The 18,989-nt window shown below is 58.4% G+C and overlaps 2 protein-coding genes across 3 annotated transcripts; one reads left to right on the forward strand and one right to left on the reverse strand.

The window, feature by feature from the left end:
- Positions 1-280: 280 nt before the first annotated feature.
- APRT (adenine phosphoribosyltransferase) lies at positions 281-2,828 on the forward strand. The gene is made up of 5 exons (XM_079119218.1): positions 281-427; positions 570-676; positions 1,857-1,990; positions 2,151-2,229; positions 2,400-2,828. Exons 1-5 carry the CDS (start codon positions 348-350, stop codon positions 2,540-2,542), a joined length of 543 nt encoding a protein of 180 aa, XP_078975344.1. The 5' UTR covers positions 281-347; the 3' UTR covers positions 2,543-2,828.
- A 444-nt stretch (positions 2,829-3,272) lies between these two features.
- Positions 3,273-8,386, reverse strand: CDT1 (chromatin licensing and DNA replication factor 1). 2 transcript variants are annotated; one of them, XM_079119884.1, is made up of 10 exons: positions 7,947-8,386; positions 7,376-7,498; positions 7,144-7,295; positions 6,506-6,703; positions 6,281-6,426; positions 6,056-6,153; positions 5,530-5,718; positions 5,126-5,266; positions 4,850-5,051; positions 3,273-4,237 (listed from the first exon to the last, which is right to left on the reverse strand). In XM_079119884.1, the coding sequence occupies exons 1-10, from the start codon at positions 8,328-8,330 to the stop codon at positions 4,077-4,079; spliced, it is 1,794 nt and encodes a 597-aa protein (XP_078976010.1). In that variant the 5' UTR covers positions 8,331-8,386; the 3' UTR covers positions 3,273-4,076. The 2 variants fall into 2 exon arrangements, with proteins under 2 accessions (XP_078976010.1, XP_078976009.1); XM_079119883.1 differs by having other exon boundaries at positions 7,376-7,501.
- Between the last annotated feature and the right edge of the window lie 10,603 nt (positions 8,387-18,989).

Consider the following 18,989-nt stretch of genomic DNA (forward strand, 5'->3'; position numbering starts at 1 on the left):
CAAGCCGAGGCGGGCCCGGGGCTCCCAGCGCACCGTCTCCCACAGCTCGGAGACCCCCGCCCCGTCGACGGGCCTCGGGGTCTCCTGCTTGAGGCAGGAAGCATCTGTGCGGTGGTGCAAGAAAAGAGGACGCGTCAGGAAACTGGTCGCCTAGGTTCCGACGAGAAAACGGTACTTCCTGCAGGAGGCTCCACCCCGGCGCCCGGCCCCGCCCCGCCCCGCCCCGCTCGGCCCCCGCTCCAGGCCCCGCCCCGCCCCGCTCGGCCCCCGCTCCAGGCCCCGCCCCCGGCCCCGCCCTCCCGCTCGGTCCCCGCGGAGCCCTAGCCCCCGGGCGCACGCACGCGGCCATGGCGGAGCACGACCTGCAGCTGGTGGCTCGGCGCATCCGCAGCTTCCCCGACTTCCCCATCCCGGGCGTGCTGTTCAGGTGCGGCCGCGGACCGGGCGGCGAGGCACAGCCAGAGCGGTGGCGCCGCCCTCGGTGCCCGGCGCGGGTGCGTGGGCGGCTCGGGGGTCCCGCAGGCCGCACGCCCCGCCCGCCCGAGTCACCAGCCTCTTCTTGTGCCCAGGGACATCTCGCCGCTGCTGAAGGACCCCGACTCCTTCCGCGCCTCCATCCGCCTCCTGGCCGGTCACCTGAAGACCACGCACGGCGGCAAGATAGACTACATCGCAGGCGAGTGGCCGGGCGCGGCCCTCCTCTGCCCTGCCGGTCCCCACCCAGTGCCCCTGTTCCAGTCCCCCATCCACGACCGTCCTCCGGTGCCGCGCCCATGTTCCCGTTCCCTCTCCCTCTGCCGCTTCACCTCATCTTCCGGTCCTCCATGCCCCCATCCCCTTGTCCCAACCCTCCTGTCCCCCTTCTATCCCTCTACCCTTTCTGTCCCCTCTCCCCCGCTTAATGGGAGAATGGGGCTGGGCGGTGTGACTTCCCGTTCCTCCTGCCGCCTGCAGTGTCTGCCTGCGTGGGACCTCTGCCCCTGACCCCACTGGCACTGCCTGCTGGGGGTGGCCCGAGGTTGGCCAGGCACCCCGGGGGCAGGACTGTATGGCGTGAGCTTGGAGGAGGGCTTTGGGGATTCTTTAAAGAACCACCAGGAGGAGGGAACTGGCTTGGGATCACCACCAAGGGTTCGAGCCCAGGCCTGCTTCCGGCCACCGGAAGCCCTACCTGGTAGCCCCGAAATGGGGCTGCCCAGCCCTCGGCGCCGGCTGCTCCTGGGCTGGGCGGCTCCACTTGGAGGCCTCCCACTGGTGGTGCCCCACTCTGGGTTGGGGGCGGTACTTCCTCCCCTAGAACCTTGCCATGTGGACGGCCACATTGTCTCCCAGGACCTGATTGGCTGAGCTACCCTCTGTCTCTTGTTGCCCCTGCACAAGCTTGTGTTGAGTGCCTACTGTATTCCAGACCCTGGATAGCTCAGTGCCCACCGGGGGTTACCAGAAGAGCCCCAATGGGGGGGGGGGGTGAAAACAGGGTGCTCCTGGTGGTTCTTGTCCCATCCATCTAGCTCACTGCCCTGAGGGACATCCCCATCACAGCTCAGTCCACCTGAGAAGTGCCAGCCTGGCCACTCTCTGCTCTTGTCAACAAGAAGCTACACTGCAGGCACTGCCCCTGGGGAGTGATAGGCAGTCTGTGAGCTGTGCAGAGGCCAGGTGACCTCCGCAGGCAACACAGTTCTTGGCCTATAGGGTCAGCTAGACCCTGGGATGGGTGTCATTGGCCCTTTAGGCACAGCCGACCAGACCAGGTGCCCCTTGTCACTGCTGCTTGCCCCCTCCAGCCCTGGCCTAGAGGGACCCCGTGCTGCCGTGCCACACGGCTGCTGCCTGACAACCTTCTCACCTGACAGGCCTAGACTCCAGAGGCTTCCTGTTCGGTCCCTCTCTGGCCCAGGAGCTGGGCCTGGGCTGTGTGCTCATCCGAAAGCGTGGAAAGCTGCCAGGTCCCACAGTGTCTGCCTCCTATGCGCTGGAATATGGGAAGGTGGGCAGGCTGGGGGTAGCCAGAGGAGGAGCAGGGCGGGTCCCAGAGCTCCCAGGCTCACACAGCCAGATAACATCAGGAGTGGTGGAGCCAAGCACAGGCAGGTGGCCACTAGCTGGCTCCCAGCTCTGGACAGTCACTTCCTGCTTCTCATCCACAGGCTGAGCTGGAAATTCAGAAGGATGCCCTGGAGCCAGGGCAGAAGGTGGTCGTTGTGGACGACCTGCTGGCCACTGGTGGTAAGAGCGCCTGGGTGCAGGTGGGTTGGGAGTGCCTACACACCAAATGCATGGAGCTGTGGTGCCTCAGCCCTTTACAGCTCGCAGGGTCCGGGGGACTTGGTGCCGTGTCCCCTGGGACTGGCCCAGCTCACAGCTGGAGGCCTCACCCCACACCCATCCATCCCCAGGAACCATGCGTGCCGCCTGTGAGCTGCTGGGCCAGCTGCGGGCCGAGGTGCTGGAGTGCGTGAGCCTGGTGGAATTGACCTCACTGAAGGGCAGGGAGAAGCTGGGCGCCGTCCCCTTCTTCTCCCTCCTGCAGTACGAGTGACACAGTGACAAGGATGGCTGCCCCCCTGCCTGGCATCTTTAGCTGGACAAGACAGTGATTCTGCCCTGGGTGCCTTAAGTGACCTCCACAGGCCACCAGGGGCCAGTGGCTGCTCTTCTAGAACGTTTTATCTGTTCCTTGGTTGAGTGACCTCTGGTGCCCACAGGTCTCCACCTGGGGCCCTTCCTGCAGGTTCTGGAAGTGCCAAAACCTGGAGCAAAGCCACCCAGGCCCCCAAGTCGTTACCAATGCAGCAAGATCACACCAGTAAACAGCTTTGCCAGCCGTCCTGTGTTGTCACCTGGACTGGGGGAAGCCTGGAACAGTGCCCCTGGGGGGCAGCGCTCAGCACTCTGGGTCTTACTTCAGATGAAGCTTTGGCAGGTGGGAGAGCTGTCCACTGAAGTCAGCCCCCAGAGGTGGCTGCCACCTGCCCTGGTCTAAACTGCTGCTGTGGTGAGACTTGGGTTGGTGGTCTCAGCATTGCTTGACGGGGTCCAGGACCTCCACACCCTTGCAGGTGACATCTTCAGATCTGATTCTTCTAGGGGCCTATGGTGACATTGGGGCACCTAGATAGTCCAGGGCCAGCTTCCCCACCTCACTTTTTTTGTTAGATCATCATAACCCAGATAATATGTGGCAGTCTGAACTGCCTTGGGCCACCCTCAGGAGAAATCTGCTGCTCCCCTGGGGGCACTGTCATTTGACAAACAGAGCCACTCAGCAAACTTTTATTTAAATCTTACATGACTCAAAATGCCAACAAGACCCGAAACTCCAAAGCCTTAGGTGTGCAGCAGTAAACTTCAAAGTAAGCAAACAAGATCATCCTGCCGAGATACTTTTTCAAAAAACCTAAATAAGCTTAGTTTTATAGTTATTTTAGCTCAAAATCCAGAAAATCAAAGTTAATTTCATTCTTCAAAGAGAAGTCTGATTTCACATTCTCAGAACCTCATCTTTGTACATTCGACCAGAAGTCCAAATTCTCTGCCCGGTCTTAGATTTCTTTTGTGGAAGAGGCTCCTTCAAGCAAGGTAGGAAGTGCCCCCAGGGGACACAGCTCCATGCTGGCCTCTGGAACACATGGGCCTTGATCCTGGCTTTAAGGAGAACCTTGAGCACTCTGAAGCAGCTTGTGGAGGGACAGCCAGCAAGTGTCTGTGGCCAGTGTCCCCTCTGCTGCATGAGACCACAGCCCAACAGGCTAGGACGTGGACATCCAGGGGAACCTACACCATCAGCCACAGTCACACTCTGGGTGGCAGCAAAGGCCAGCTGACCCAGTCCATTTCCCTGACATGCCCTGGGTAGATGTGGCTTCCCCACCCCAGCAGCAAAGACAGCCCACTGTGAAATCCCTGGAGTGGACGCACTCCACGTGGCCAGAGGCCTCATGCCATGCAACCCACATCCAGCCTTCTACTCTGTGTGTGTGTGTTGGGGGGGGACCTGGGAGGAAGATCCAAAGTACATCCCATTGGTGAAGCAAACAGGCATGGGGGCTTGGATGTCCAGGGCAGCTTCAGGCTCACAGCCCCTCCGCACGAGCCTGATGGGTCAGCCGTGCTGTGATGCTAGTCAGATCAGCGGCTTTGTCCAGCTTGATGTAGGTGTCTGCGCGGATGTGGTGCAGGCTGAGCCAGTCCGGCAGCAGCTCAGCAAGCAGCAGCAGGTGCTGCTCCATCTCCCCTGCAGAGTGGGCGTGTGAGAGCCAGACCCTATCACCCAGCCGGCAGGGAGCCACAGCCCTCCTACAGAGCTGAACTACTTCAGGAAGGTCCCCAACACCTTGACAGTGTGCATTGGTTCCAAGCAGAAACCACACCTGGGGGCCCTGGGTTGGGCCCTCAGGAAATGGAGAAAAGAGCCGCAAGCTGGGGACCCTCCAGCCAAGGCCCAAATGCCTGGGGATCCACCCCAATCTGTGAAGATCCTGAGGCAGGCAGCACCCTGCAGCAGGAGCACCAGCAGCTGTGCTCCAGGACTGCTGACCAGAGGCCTGGGGGAGAGTGGATGCTCAGAGGGCCCCGGAGGGTTTGTGAGGGTGAGGCCAAGAGGAAGCTGCCTCAGTGGCTGCAGGACTGGGGTGCAGTGCAGCAGGGAGCGCTTGCCCCGTGTGCCTAAGGCCATGGGCTGTCCCCAGGACCCAAAAAGTAAAGGGCTGCGGGAGCCAGGTGGGCTCAGGTGACCAGGGGAGTGAATGCCCGCACTCGGATGCCCAGCAAACATCTCAGCCAGCAGAGCAAGTGTGTGGTAGACGGCAGCCCGTGCCCACCCTCGCCCACCTCGGCCTGCACCTACCTGGGCTCAGGGCAGCGCGGCAGCTGCCAACCATCCTGGCGCAGGCCACCCCCATGGTGAGTGCCAGCTTACGCTCGGACACAAAGACGCCACGCAGCACTCGGGCCAGCTCAGGCAGCCGCTCCAGCCGCTGCAGGCGCAGTTCCTGCTCGGGGCGTCGTGTCATCTGCGCCAACTGCTTCTGAGCCTCCTTGGCCCGGACCTGTGGCCAGTGAAGGAGGTGGATCAGCAAAACAGGTCACCACCACCTACCCCTGCCCACCGCCACAGACTCACCCGCTCCAAAAGGGCCTGGGGAACGCCCCTCAGGGCACTGGGAGGGGTGGCTGGTGGGGTGGCCGGCAACACAGGGCTGGGGGGCCCGGGGCTGCTGGGCTGGGCAGAGCGCAGGGCCATGTCACTCAAGGCCTTCTTCATCTGCAGGGTGGGCAGGGGTCAGAAGAGGAGAGGTCACAGGAAACACGGAAGCCCCAACCCAAGGCTCCCCATGTCGCTCTAAGCTAGACTTAATGCCGCACACGCATGGCCCACTCGGAGCGGGCACAGACCGCAGCCGGTGAGCAAGGGCACATCTTGCCATTCCTCTGCCCCTCAGCAGGGATGAGTCAGATGAAGCCTCAGGATTAGACTGCCTCACTCCCCCCAGGAGGAAGGGGCAGGTCAGAGCTTAGCAGTCTCACCCTGGGTGACATCAGGCTACGGGCCTGGGCCAGCACCTCCTGGGCAGTGGTGAGCTTCTCTGTGGTGGGTGGCTGGGGCAGCTCAGCCGGCTCAATGTCAGGCACACCGTCCACATTGAAGCGTGGGTGCCAGCGTGTCAGCTGGTCCTCGGGCACAGCCATTGGGGGGCTCAAAGAGCTCAGGAAGGCCTGTGGGAGAAGGGCTGGGTGTTGGGCTGACTGACTCACTCCCAGCTGGGCAGCCTTGGGAAGTAAGTCCCCTGACCTCTCTGTGCTCAGGTACTCAGTCAGGCAAGAGACAGGTGCAGCCTTGCACAAGGCCCACTGAGATCCTCCTGGGGCCTCTGGTCAGCCCCGAGCAGCTCTGGCCCACTGCAGCATCAAGTGCAGGGAGGCCCTCCCCACTTGGGACAGCCGGCAAGGGTCAGAGGAAACTCCAGAACTCCGCGCTCCCGTAGGCAGCCGGGCAGCCAGACCAAGCGGCTGATGGCTGCACAGGAGGCTCAGTCCAGGGGCGGCTGCTCACCCTGTGGTGCTCCTTGACACGCTCCACCAGATTCCGGCTGAAGACTTGCCGCCGCTGCAGGAGGTGTGAGGCCGTGAGCTGAGGGGCACCGCCAGCCTCTGTGGGGACAGTCCAGGCCTGAGCGCCAGGCTGGCCCAGCCCCACGGGGATGCCTCATGCCAGCCCTCAGCGTGTAGGGCTCCAGGGGACCCGAGGCCAGACAGCAGACGGGGCCATGGGACTCACCCAGGTCCAGCAAGGGCTCGATGGTGAGCTGGTAATCGGATCTCCTCACACCATCTCTGAAGGTGGGGATGCCACGCTCCTGGCGGAAGCAGTAGGACTCAGGGTACACAGTTTTGATCTGGCCCACATTGCGCTCCTCAAAGCGCCTGCAGCAAAAGGAGCTGGGTCAGAAGGAACCAGGCTACAGGCTGAGGGTGGGCCAGGCCCGCTGCTCAGCCTGCTCACCTGCGTATCATGTCCTGGACACCCTGCTTGACCTTGGCAAAGGTCACAGTCTCAGAACGGTTGTGGAGCATGCCCACGATGGTGTCCATGCTGCGGAACATCTCGGCCAGCACTTGGTACTTGTAGGGCAGCACAAGGCCCGGGGGTCCAGGCTGGGCCAGGGCATGGAAGCGCTGGTAGGCAGGTGCCTTTTCGCCACTGCCAGGGAGAGCCAGGATCAGGAGAAGCCCCAGATCATACCCCTTCAGTGCCCAGCAACAGGCCCGGGGCATGCACCCACACAGCCCTTGCAAGCCTGCTGCCCGCCTGAGGAGCAGCCTCAGGGAGGTGCGCCAACAAGCCTGCTGCACACGCCAGCTCTGCCACACCTGCCCCAGGCCCCAGTCCAGCTTCCTTGGCTCCAAAGGCAGGTCACCATAGGGACACTGAGACATCACTGAATGAATCATGGTTTTCAGAGCCCAGCAGGGAAAGAATGACCAGCACCCAGGGCCACTACATACAGCTGGTGAGCAGGGCGGTCTGGTCTGGGCCGTTGGCTCCATGCCCTCTCTACCACATAACTAACCCCGAGGAGGAGCAGCCCTGGGCCCTCCCCCTGCTGCTGGCCTGTCTTCTCCAGGCTTGACCACACTCACCATGGCTGCTCTGCAGATCCCTCAACCTCCGCTGTGCTAGGTTCCTCAGCAGCCTTCTGAGCACTGGCCCTCAGTGCCTGGGCCCGTGCCCCCAGGACCCGTGCCCGCTGCAGACATGACTGGAGCTCAGAGGTGGTGTTCTTGGAGAGGGCCTGCGGACACAGGGTGGGTTAGCCAGCCAGTCACCCCAGCCCCTCACACGCTGCCTGGTCCAGGCCCGAAGCCTCCTCACCTTGTCCTTGGAGGCTGCCAGGTGGGGTGGCTGACCCGTCGAGGTGGCAGTGTTCTCGATCTTCCTGCCCAGGGAAGAGCAGGCTAGAGAGGTAGGGTCAGGTGCAGAACTGGGACAGGAATCCTGCCATAAAGGAAGCCACAGGTGAGCACAAGACAGGTGCCGGGGTGCACCAAGAGAACTGGCAGAGTCGAATCCGAAACGGCGGAGCAGAGCTCCTGGGCATCCCTACTAGTCAGGGTCAGTGCTGACGCCGCAGGAGGGACACAGTCATACACCTGCCTATTCTGCCCATTCAGCTTCCAGGCTGACCCCTCACCCAGCACTGCAGGTGAGCTGGGCATCACCTGGCTCAGAACCCCCAGCGCCCCAGTCCTTGCAGGACCACCGGAAGCGCAGGACCCTGGCTGCTCCAGCCTACCCGGGATCCGGCCCCACGGCGACCCCTGCGGGTGGGCTCCCCTCCCGCCTGCGCGCTCTGCGGGATCAGGCCCCCACCCTGTCCCCGCCCCCTTCCCAAGCCACACCCACTGTCCCCATCCCCCCCACCGACCAGTCCCCGTCCCCTCACCGAGTCCTGCAGCCGCAGCCTCCTGCGCGCGGGCGGCTCGGGCCGGCTGCTCCCGGGTGCGGCGGAAGGGCGGGCGCGCTTGCGGCTGCTGCCTGGGGTAGTAAGCGCGAGGGCCACGGCGGGGCTCGGGGTGCGGCAGGCCGACTTGGCCCGCCGTGCTGTGGGACCCGGGCGGCGGCGCGCGAAAAAGTCGGTAACGCGGCGCTGGGCCATGGCGGGGAAGCAGCGTGCGCGCCGTCTCCGTGCGGCTTTCGCGCGGTTTTCGCAAGGCCCCGCCCGGGCCGTACCATCCTCTGGAGCGCGCGGGGGAAACGGATGCGACTGGCGCGTGCGCGCTGCTGCTCCTGCTGCGGCGGCGGCCTGAGGCCAGCTGCGCACGCGCATATTTAGCCCCGCCCAGACCGTACCATCGGGCAGAGCTCGAGGGGCAAAGGAAGGCGGGCGGCGCGTGCGCGCCGCTGTACCGTCGGCCCGGGGCGCGTGGTCGGGGCTGTACCGGCGTAGAGTCCCGGGACCAAGCCCGCCTGTAAGGAGGCACGAAGGAGAGCTTCCCTTAGCTGAGAAGCAGGCGGCCGGGCTCTCACCGAGAGGCTGCGGGCGCCCGCAGAGCGCAGGCCTGGGGGACGGGGCTCGCGGGAGGAGCTGAGCGCTGGCGGGCCTTCGGCCTCCCCTCTTTTCCACGATTTCTAAAGCGCACGATTCGTGCCCGTTAAAACAGAAAGGAACAGGAACGCCCTGCGGCTAGTGCTTGCAGGACGACCCCAGGCGAGGAAGGCGCTGAGCGCGGGGGCGCGCGCCGCGGAGTCCGGGCGGCTGCGCTCCCGGCCCTGGTGCGTCCCCAGCTCGGGAAGCGGACAAGAAACCAGGGTAGAGGTTGAGCCAGCACTTTTAAGGTTGTATTCTGCCAGTAATTTTGTTTTGATGTGGTGCTCTGTGCCACCAGGTAAAATTTATTTCTTAAACGAAAGCGGGGACCGCACGGTGTCGCTGGCCTGTAGTCCCAGCGGCTCGGGAGGCTGAGGCAGGAGGATCGCAAGTTCGAAGCCAGCCTCGGCAACAGCGAGGCGCTTAACTCAGTCAGACCCTGTCTCTAAATAAAATACAAAATAGGCTGGGGATGTGACTCAATGGTCGAGTGCCCCTGGAGTTCGGTCCCCTGTGGTCTATATCATGGCAGGTGTGGGTGACCCAGATGTATGAATGCATCAGGACTCGAGAGTATGTTAAGATATGCATTTCACGGGTACATAAATTTGTGCAAAAATAAAAATACGAAAATGGAGCTCTGGTCAAAGGCATGAATCAAAAATGTTTAGAAGTGACATGTTTGACTTTGGAAAGTGTCAAATAAGACTGACAGGTGAATAAGCAAATAGATGATAGCAACAATGATAAAACATTAATGTAGATGTCCAAGTGGCAGGTACATGAGTGTTTAATATGAAATTTTCTCACCTCAGTGTGTTTCAAACAATATTTCTCATTGTGGGTTGTAGACAAGAAAATGTGAAAAACCCTGGATCCAGACAAACTCCAGCAGGGCACAGGACACCCAGAAGGCACCTTTGTAAAAAACAGGAAAGGTGCTGGGCATGGTGGTGTATGCCAATAATCCCAGTGCCTCAGGAAACTGAGGCAGGAGGATCGCAAGTTCAAAGCCAGTCTCAGCAACTTAGTGAGACCTTGTCTCAAAAAGGGCTGAGGAGCCGGGCATGGTGCCACACATCTGTAATCCCAGCGACTGGGGATCTCAATTTCAAAGCCAGCCTCAGTAATGGCAAGACCCTGTGAGACCCTGTCTCTAAATAAAATACAAAATAGGGCTAGGGATGTGGCTCTGTGGTCAAGTGCCCCTGAGTTCAGTTGCTAGTACCAAAAAAAAAAAGGGCTGAGGATGTGACTCAGTGGGTAGGCATGCCTGGGTTCAACCCTTGATACCAAAAAAAAAGGAAAAGGTCACTGCTAGTTACCAGTGCATAAGCAGAGCCAGGTGGAGCTCAACCCTTCTGCCCCCTTGGCTGGGCTCCTACTTGCAGGCCTTAGCTTGCACAACTGTGTGGCAACACTCACTTTTGGGTCTTTTCAGCTGTAATGTGAATATTCTGTTCTATTCCAATTCAGATTGGAAATCCGGCTTTTCTCAAAGGTGGTAGAAAATGATCTTGAGATCAGAGTAGAACACACTCCAAATACAAGCCTTAAAGATTGAAGTGTATAGGACTCCAGGACTGTAATGGGAGCATAAATAACAGGCACAGTCTCTCCGTAGGGAATGTTGTAAGCCTTTTGACTCCTAGCTGTCATCTGAGAGAGGGAGCTACCATTTCTCTAAATAGCTTAGTGGTTCCTTGCTCTCTGCTTCACATTTGTGAAATAATGAAACTCCAAGCTGGGCCCAGTGGCCAGCCACACTTGTAATTCTAGCTATTCAGGAGGCTGAAGCTGGAAGATTACAAGTTTGAGGCTAGCCTGGACAACTTAGCAAGACCCTGTCTCAAAAAAAACTTTAAAATGGGCTGGGGGTGTAACTCAGTGGTAGAACATCCCTGGGTTCAAACCCCAGTGCCTCAAAGAAAGTAAAAGAAACACCTGGTCTCAGGGAGGCAGAGGCAGCTGGACCTAACACGAGCAACGTTCAGTATCCGGCTGTGGGTGTGGTAGTTGGCCTGGTCCCTGCCCTGTAGAGGTAAGCCCATGGACGGGAGGCTGCCAGAGGCCTCTCCAGGCCTCCAGAACTCAGCAGGCTCCTCCAGCTTGTCATTTCTTTTGCCACCAATCCAGGCTAGAGTGCCGTGCTGGATGCCCAGTGCTGTATTGGGGAATCGGAGACGAGCCCAAGAGATGAGGAATCCAGGCACCTCCCCGCCACCTGGCTGCCACCTGGCATGTGACTTTACGTAGCAGGGCCAGTCGCTGTCCATCCCTGCTCCCAGGACCCCTGGGATACGAGCCTAGCACAGGGCCTGGGTGCTACTGCTCTGAGGCTGGGCTGCACCCAAGAAGGGAGTTTACAGGGGCCTTTAGAGCCCAGAAGGAGACCAGGAAGGTCCGGCCCTCAGGGGGCAGCTGGGGATTCAGAAGTGCTGGGACTTTGGAGACTTGGGGTCTGGCTGGTGTTCTCACCTCACGAGCAGCAAGTGGGAAGGGGAGATCCTGTGCAGCAAGGGCCTCAGGACCCTCCCTCGGTGATGAGGCCAGAGTCCATCGGGGGCTCGGGGCAGCCATGCCAGCTCTCAGACATTTGCAATGTTGCCCCTAGAGAGTAGGCTTTCAGGGGTGACCGCACGCGGCCTCAGAAAACTGCCTCCTGCCACAGTGATGGAGTCCAGGGGCCAGCCTCGCGGCCACCACTGAGCCAGTCAGATGACCTCCAGGGACAGGGGACTCTAGAGTCAGAATTGCCCCTCCCTCGAGGAACAGCTACCTCCCTTGGTGCAAAGAGCAAGCCAGTGAGCACGGCCAGGGGAGGTAGCCAGACGGCCAACTTAGGTGGCTTTAAACAGGCCCCCACGGGTCTCTTGTGAGGCCCCACGGTCTTTCAGGGTGCCCCGTGTTTTTATTAAGTAGCTGATTCCTTCTCATACATTTGCCTCTCAAGTGTCTCCGATGGTTTCTCTTTCTTCCTGCCCGTGGAGTCTTAATTACAAAGTCTTTTATTTATTTTAATTGAATCATATGAAACAGCATTAACAAAAGCACAGTCTAGAACAGGAGAGGTGAAGCCCCTTTCTGCTCAGTGGTATCCAGGTTCCACCGAAAGGATCCTGTCGACTTATGGATATGGGATGCTGTGAGGACAGCCTGGCTCCAGAGCTCTCGGGGGAAGAAACCAGATGGCAAAGCAGGTAGGACCGTGTCGGTGGGTATTCACCCTGTGGAAACCCAGAGATGGATCAGTATTGATGAGTGCCCACATGGGCCAGGCCGCCATGTGCCCGGTTTGAGAATGGAACAGCCGTCCATCATCACCACACCTCACCATCGCCATCACCACCACCATCACTGTCCCCATTGTCACATCGCCATCATCCCCACTGTCACCCCTCATCACCCATCACTGCTGCCAGCATCCCCTCAGCATCATCACCACCGTCATCATTCTCATCACAATTAAGCAGATGGGTAGGGTCGCCGCAGGTCCCGAGTTTGGACCGCAGCAATGCACTGACCTGCCTGTCTTCCCTAGGACTCCCCCCAGTCCCCGGAGACCTGCGCCCTGCAGTTCACTGCTTCCACATGTCCATAGAATGAATGGCTGTGCCCAAGTGTGGGCAAAGGAGTCAGGACTCAAGGAGGCAGAGCTGGTGAGCCAGGGAGGAAGTTTTTTTTTTTTTTTTTTTTTTTTTTTTTTTTTTTGGGGGGGGGTAAGGAAAGTAATTTATTTATTTATTTTTATTGTAAACAAATGGGGTACACCTTGTTTCTCTGTTTGTACATGAAGTAGAGGCACACCAGTTGTGCAATCATACATTCACATAGGGTAATGAGGTTTGATTCATTGTTATTTTTCCTCCCTCCACCCCTCTTTTCCCTCTATACGCCCCTCCTTCCTCCATTCTTGCCCCCCTCACACACCCCATTACGTGTCATCATCCAGGGAGGAAGTTTGCACCCCCGCTTCTACCTGCAGTCAGCTGCTCTGTGCAAGGGCCCAGGCAGGAGACGATGACTAATGGTGGGTGCAGGCTTGTGGCACCCCCTCGGGTCCTGCAGAGCCTGTCGGTCACCTGCGGCCACCAGGAGCTCTTCATGGTCTTGGCTTATCACAAGCTCTGTGGCCGAGTCTGGAGGCAGCTTTTGCCTTCAACGAAGGCATGTGGGTCTTAGCCAGAATCAGTCTGTGCTTGGCTCCCTGTCTGCCAGACATCCCTGGTGGGAAAGCGGGAGGATGGGAAGCTGCTGCTGTCCACGTTCGGATGACCTGGGAAGGCGCTTCTCCCAGCCTCAGGGCCTTGTCTGTGCCGTGAGACCTGCAGAGGAGGGCTACTGTGAGAGTCCTGGGAAAAGGGTCAGTGGTGACTCTCATTACTCGATTCAGAGAGTGTTATGTGAAGAGAAGTTTGACTTTGTCTCGATTCCCATTGTGGGCACGTAGCCCTGCTATGACCAATAGATATGCAGTGCTAAACATTCTAGTAGTTATTTTAAAAAGCAAAGAATCAGGTAAACTAACTTTAATAACACTTTAAATTGTACCTTTTATATTCATAAAGTTGTCTTTCAACACAGTCAGTATAAAATTTGTTAGTGAGATATTTCATTTTTTATCATCACCATCATCACCATCGCCATCACCATCATCACCATCATCACCATCATCATTACCATTGCCACCATCATCACCATCATCACCACCATCACCATCACCACCACCATCATCACCACCATCATCACCACCATCATCACCATCATCACCACCATCATCACCATCACCATCATCACCTTCATCACCATCATCACCACCATCACCATCATCACCACCATCATCACCACCATCACCGTCATCACCACCATCATCACCACCATCACCACCATCACCATCATCACCTTCATCACCATCATCACCACCACCACCATCACCACCACCATCACCATCATCACCACCATCACCACCACCATCACCACCATCACCATCATCACCACCATCACCACCATCACCACCATCACCATCATCACCACCACCATCACCACCATCACCACCATCATCAGCACCATCACTACCATCATCATAATCACAAACACTGAACATAACAGTTTTCAAACTCTAGTGTGTAGTTTATACTTAGAACACACCTAAATTCAAAGGATGCTATAATTACATGGAAAACCTTGATCCTTATTTTAAATTTCATAAAATTTACATTTGAAAAAGTGAGTTCACATAGCCAATTTGTTCTTAGCATATCAAAACATTTCCAATATCCAAATAGAGTGTTTGAAATTAATTAAGTAAGTGTTCAAGTCCAGTTCCCATCTCACTGCTCCACTGGGTTGCTCAGTATCCACAGGGAGGCTCTATCTACATGCACCACCTCATGATGGATGGTTCTGCAGAACAGAGCCACAGAGCCGGGAGCAGTGCAGGTGGAAGAGTGTGTGTGTGTGTGTGTGTGCGCGCGCGCACGCGCGCGCGCACACAAACACATGCATGGGCAGGGCCCTGTCCCTCCCAGTGGGGATGGCCCCACGAGGTGGTGGGGCAGGCTGGGCAGCAGAAACCCATGTGGTTCAGGTGACATCTTCCGCTCCAAGGTCAGCCCCCAGGGCTAGGTGTGTCAGTCCTGGTGTCCTGCCCCTGCCAGGCTCTCATCTGGGTGTGGTGGGACAGCAGCTCCCTGGGGCCACACAGGGAGTCTGAAAGGTTCCTTGGACTACAGAGTCCCCATTGCCCATGCAGGGAGCAAACAGGACCAGCCCCAGCACTGGTGTCCCCACATGCTCCCTCAGTGTCACCTCACCAGAGGGTCATGCAACTGTGGGCTTTCTGGGAGCACCAGTTAGTCCCAGGGCTTTTGGCTGGGTCCCCAGCTTTGGGACTACCAGCTGGCTCCTCTTGTCTGGCTCCTGCAGCCCTGACAAGGGCCCACCCTTGGCCCCCAGAGGCAAGAGGGTCATTGAATGATTTATAACAACTCAGAGGAGAATGCCTTCAAAGTGTGAGTGACTTAAGAAGCAGTGCACCGGGGTGCCCCCTGCGTACTCCCCAAAACCAGGCGCTCATTCTGGGAGGAAGTCCAGGCACAGAAGCAACTGAACTGAGGAGCCCTACCTCACCCTCCAACGGGCACACCAGGCGATGGCAGGGGGCCCTAGACCTGGAGACCCTGCTAAAAACCCATGGCGAAGTGACAACCCTGCAAGGGCAGAAGCTCACAGCCTGGCAGACAGGGCGGCTTTGGGCCTCAGAGCACAGACTGTGACAATCACTCATTATGCCGGGAGCCCCAGGGTGGTGGGGAGCGACTGCTGGAGGGGGACACCTGAAATGGGCCAGGACCACGCTGCTAATGATGCCTCTCAAGCAGTGTGACCTAAATGCCCCAGGACCAGAAGGTGCATGGAGTTGGCCGTCAAGGCCAGGAGTGGGCAGTGTGAGGACCTGGGGAGCCCGGGGCTCCAGTGAGTGGGGCTGCAGGGAGGGATCCATGAGGTCTCTTCCGGCCTCCGGGAGCAATTTGGTCTCCCAAGGACGCAGTCCTGACACTCAAGAGAAGCGAGCCTCGCCGAGGCTGGGAATGGAGCCCGAGTGGGTGGAAGAGCCGAGGCAGCTGGCGAAGTTACCTGCACAAAGCCCACAGCCTTTAACTTCAGTGGAGGATGCTCAAGACGAGGTCAGGTGCTGGCTGCTACAGGGGCTGTGTGTGGCCCCGCGCCACTCAGAGACCTGGCACAGAGCCTGCACGGTGGCCACCCCTGTGATCCCAGCAACTGGGGAGGCTGAGGCAGGAAGATTGCAAGGTCCAGGCCAGCCTGGGCAGCTGAACAAGACCCTCATCAACTTAGAAAGACCCTGTCTCAAAATTTAAAAAAAAAAAAGTACTGGGGTGTAGCTCAGTCATCAAGTGCCCTGGGCTCAAGGCCCCAGTACCCGGGTGGGGAGAGCACGACCCCCAAGGCCTTGAGGGGTGATGGGCATGCCTGAAGGCCGCATGCCTTGGGGGCAGCTGGAGGAACAGGAGCTAACCAATGGTTAGGAGTGGCGGCAGGTTCCACAAGCCTCAGTGCCAGGCGAGAACGGTCCAGACCCGGGAGGTAAGGGAGAGAGAAGCTTCCAGAGAGAGGCAGGCCAGGGCATCTGAGTCTGGAAGCCAGGCGCAGCTGGACCTCTGTCCTTGGAGGTGAGAAAGCAGCATCTGCAGAGGCAGAATGCAATCGGCCCAGGTTCCTCAACACCCGTAGCCACAGTGGCACTGGCAGTAGGGCCACTAAGGAGTCTGAACTTCCTCCTGAGGCTGGTGGGGAGGGAAGTGGCCACCAGACCCATGGTGCCTGTGACCCCTTGTGCAGAGGAGCTCAGGGAGGCCTGCAGTAGGCTGTGGACCACAGGACACAGCGACCAGCCACCCAGAGCCCCCAGGGAGTGCTGCCCAGGAGGTGGTCCCTGGGAGAGCAGGTCCCTGCCTGGTCCACAGGCGCTGCAGCTGGGGAGCAGCCCAGTGTTATGGACGCAACTTAAGAACAGACAAATCACCACTGAGAAGTCCAAATCTGAGGGTCTTTATTAAGCCGGCCGGCTGACTGTCTCACACACTGCCCCAAAAATGGCTACTGGGAGAACAGCCCCAACCACAGGGTTATAGGGGTTCTTATACCAAAAATCACATCAGTCATAAGTGTCTGTTGCTATGATTCAAAATTACAAACTAAAATCACGAGATCATCAACAGAGGGGGAAGTGGGTCAGAATGACCCTTACCTAGGTACACTAAAGAATGGTTGCTAACATCCACACAGTCACTGTTCACATAGTACATTGTTTGGGAGCGATAGGAATCAAAAGAGAGCGATTCTTCACTACATAGGAGTTGCCATTGTATATTAAACATGTCACACCAAGTAACTGAGAATGGGCACAGAGGCAGGGTGTTCCCATGGGAGAAGCTTATTTCCTACATAACATGGAGTCTCAGAGCAAAATGGAGTCTATTTAGTCATTTCCCTTAGAGTCTGGCCTGTAACATCCTCATGGAGCCAGGTCTGTCGGCCCATCACACCCAGTGTGGGGCTTTGCTTGTCTGGTCCTTGGTCGTCCCCAGCTCCCGCCCTGCCCAGCCCCACCTGGAATCCAGTGTGGGATTCTTTGCATTCCTGCACAGCCTGGTGCTGGACTGGGTGGCTGGAGGGAGGGCTGAGTCGTTGGGGGTGCAGTGCACCCAGGGAGGGAGGAGGGAGGAGGCCTGTGGGGCCTCAGCTCTGGGTGACAAGACCCAGGCCCTGGCCATGCCTCTCGAGAAGGCTAGCGGGTGGGGCAATGGGCGCTCTGCGCAGGGCTGGGCACTTTCCGTCCTCAGTTGGGTGGAAGCCTCCCAGGTCAATGCTCTGAGCATGGCTGCCCGGGACCCTGGCACTGAGGTGCTGCTGGGAGACTTCTGCCTGTCGACAGTCGCAGCTCTAGCACCAGGTGCTTCGCCTGATAAGACAGGTGCTGTCATTGAAGACCAGTCCCATGACAGGAGGCCAAAGGAAGGGGAGAGGAGGCTCCTAGTGAGTGTGCGGGAGACCCGCTGGGCCGGGTGTGCGCAGGGATTACTGCCCTAGCAGATGAGGGTGCACTGGCTGTGTGTCTGTCCTGTCCTCAGGCCAGCCGCCTCAGCCTCAGTGTCCTTGATGGGGGACAGTTTGGGTTTTGGCTTTGGCAGTACTGGGGATCAAACCTGGGGCCATGCACAAGCCAGGCAAGTGCTGCACCACTGAGCCACAGCCAGGCCCCGCTGGGGCACTCTCTTCTGCCAGGTTCTGCTGGGTGGGCCACACAGGAGCAGCGTGACAGGGAGGAGAGCCAGGTGGGATGGTCCTTTGTCCCCATGTGCAACTGACTGCTCAGTGCCAGGACTTACCCACTGGCTCTCAGGGATTGGAAGTCAGTCTCCTGCGCTTCCGAGGTGGGCACAGTGGATGTGGGGTGGGTCTCATGCCTCACCATCAGACTAACTCTGGGCAGGCGCAGGGCCGGTGGTGCTGTGGGAGGAGTAGAGGTAGCTGGGATGACATCGTTGTCAAGACACTGAACCATGGCTTGAGGCCGTGGTCAGTGGTCAGTGCCATGCAATGCCATCTAATAAAGGCCCTGACTTCTTTGGGGCCCTTCTATGTGAAAGTGACATGCTGGTTCACGGGGTGCAGTGACCTGAGACAGAGCCCCAGAAGCCCCCCATAGCCTCCAGGCCCATGGCCACAGATGATCCCAGCACAGGAAGCTGTGGACATCGTAGAGATGCCCAAGCATGGTGACCTGGGCAATTAGAAAGGGCTCTTTGGGGAGGGAATTTCTTTCTTTCTTTCTTTCTTTCTTTCTTTCTTTCTTTCTTTCTTTCTTTCTTTCTTTCTTTCTTTCTCTCTCTTTCTCTCTCTCTCTCTCTCTCTCTCTCTCTCTCTCTCTCTCTCTCTCTCTTTCTCTCTCTCTCTCTCTCTCTCTCTCTCTCTTTCTCTCTCTCTCTCTCTCTCTTTCTTTCTCTTTTTGGTACCAGGGGTTGAACTCAGGGGCACTCAACCACTGATCCACACCCCAGCCCTGTTTTCTATTTTATTTAGAGACAGAGTCTCACTGAGTTGCTGAGGGTCTCACCATTGCTGAGGCTGACTTTGAACATGTGATCCTCCTGACTCAGCCTCCCGAGCCACTGGGCTTACAGGCGTGCGCCACTGTGCCCTGTGGGGAGGGAACTTCTGAGGTGTCCAAAGAGAACGAGGAGGACTTGCAGCGGTGGCATCCCAAGTGGAGGTGTGCCCAGGGTGATGCACCAGGGATGCCAGCTCAGGGGCCCCTGGTGTGGGGCACAGTGAGATGCTGAGGAGGGCGTGGCCGCCTCAGCCCCTGTGGGTGATCACACCACCGGCGACTGCCAGGGGAAGAGCAGAGGCTCAGGGTCCCGCCACGCTCCCTGGACCTGGATGCTCAGGTGCTTCCTTCTGGTCCTAGGGGTTTTAACTGGACAAATAGCAATCCTTTGTTAAATGGACCACAGTCTGCCCATCATTAGCGGGTGGGCATGCCGGAGGCAGAGCAGGCTTGCCAGGGACTGGGCCAGCCGGCTCCCCTTGCCCCTGCTGGCCCTGCCTCTCCCTGCCTGACCGCAAGCAGCCAAGTACGGTCTCTGAGGGTCCACCCCCATTCGGCTGGGTTCATCCTGTGAATAGGGAAGTAAGTGTACAACCAACCATGAAGGTACCTCCAGAAGGTGACTCCAGGAAGACCCACCCTCCAGAGGGAGGGCACCTGCCCAGACAGGTGAGGGCCTGGGGCCTCGTGCAGTGGTGATACTGCACCTTAGAGACTGTTTCCTTATTGTTGGGCCTGGAGGGTGACTTGATTCCCTTGAACTG

The sequence above is a fragment of the Sciurus vulgaris genome (genome assembly GCF_902686455.1).
Source record: "Sciurus vulgaris genome assembly, chromosome: 17".
Lineage (NCBI taxonomy): Eukaryota > Metazoa > Chordata > Mammalia > Rodentia > Sciuridae > Sciurus > Sciurus vulgaris.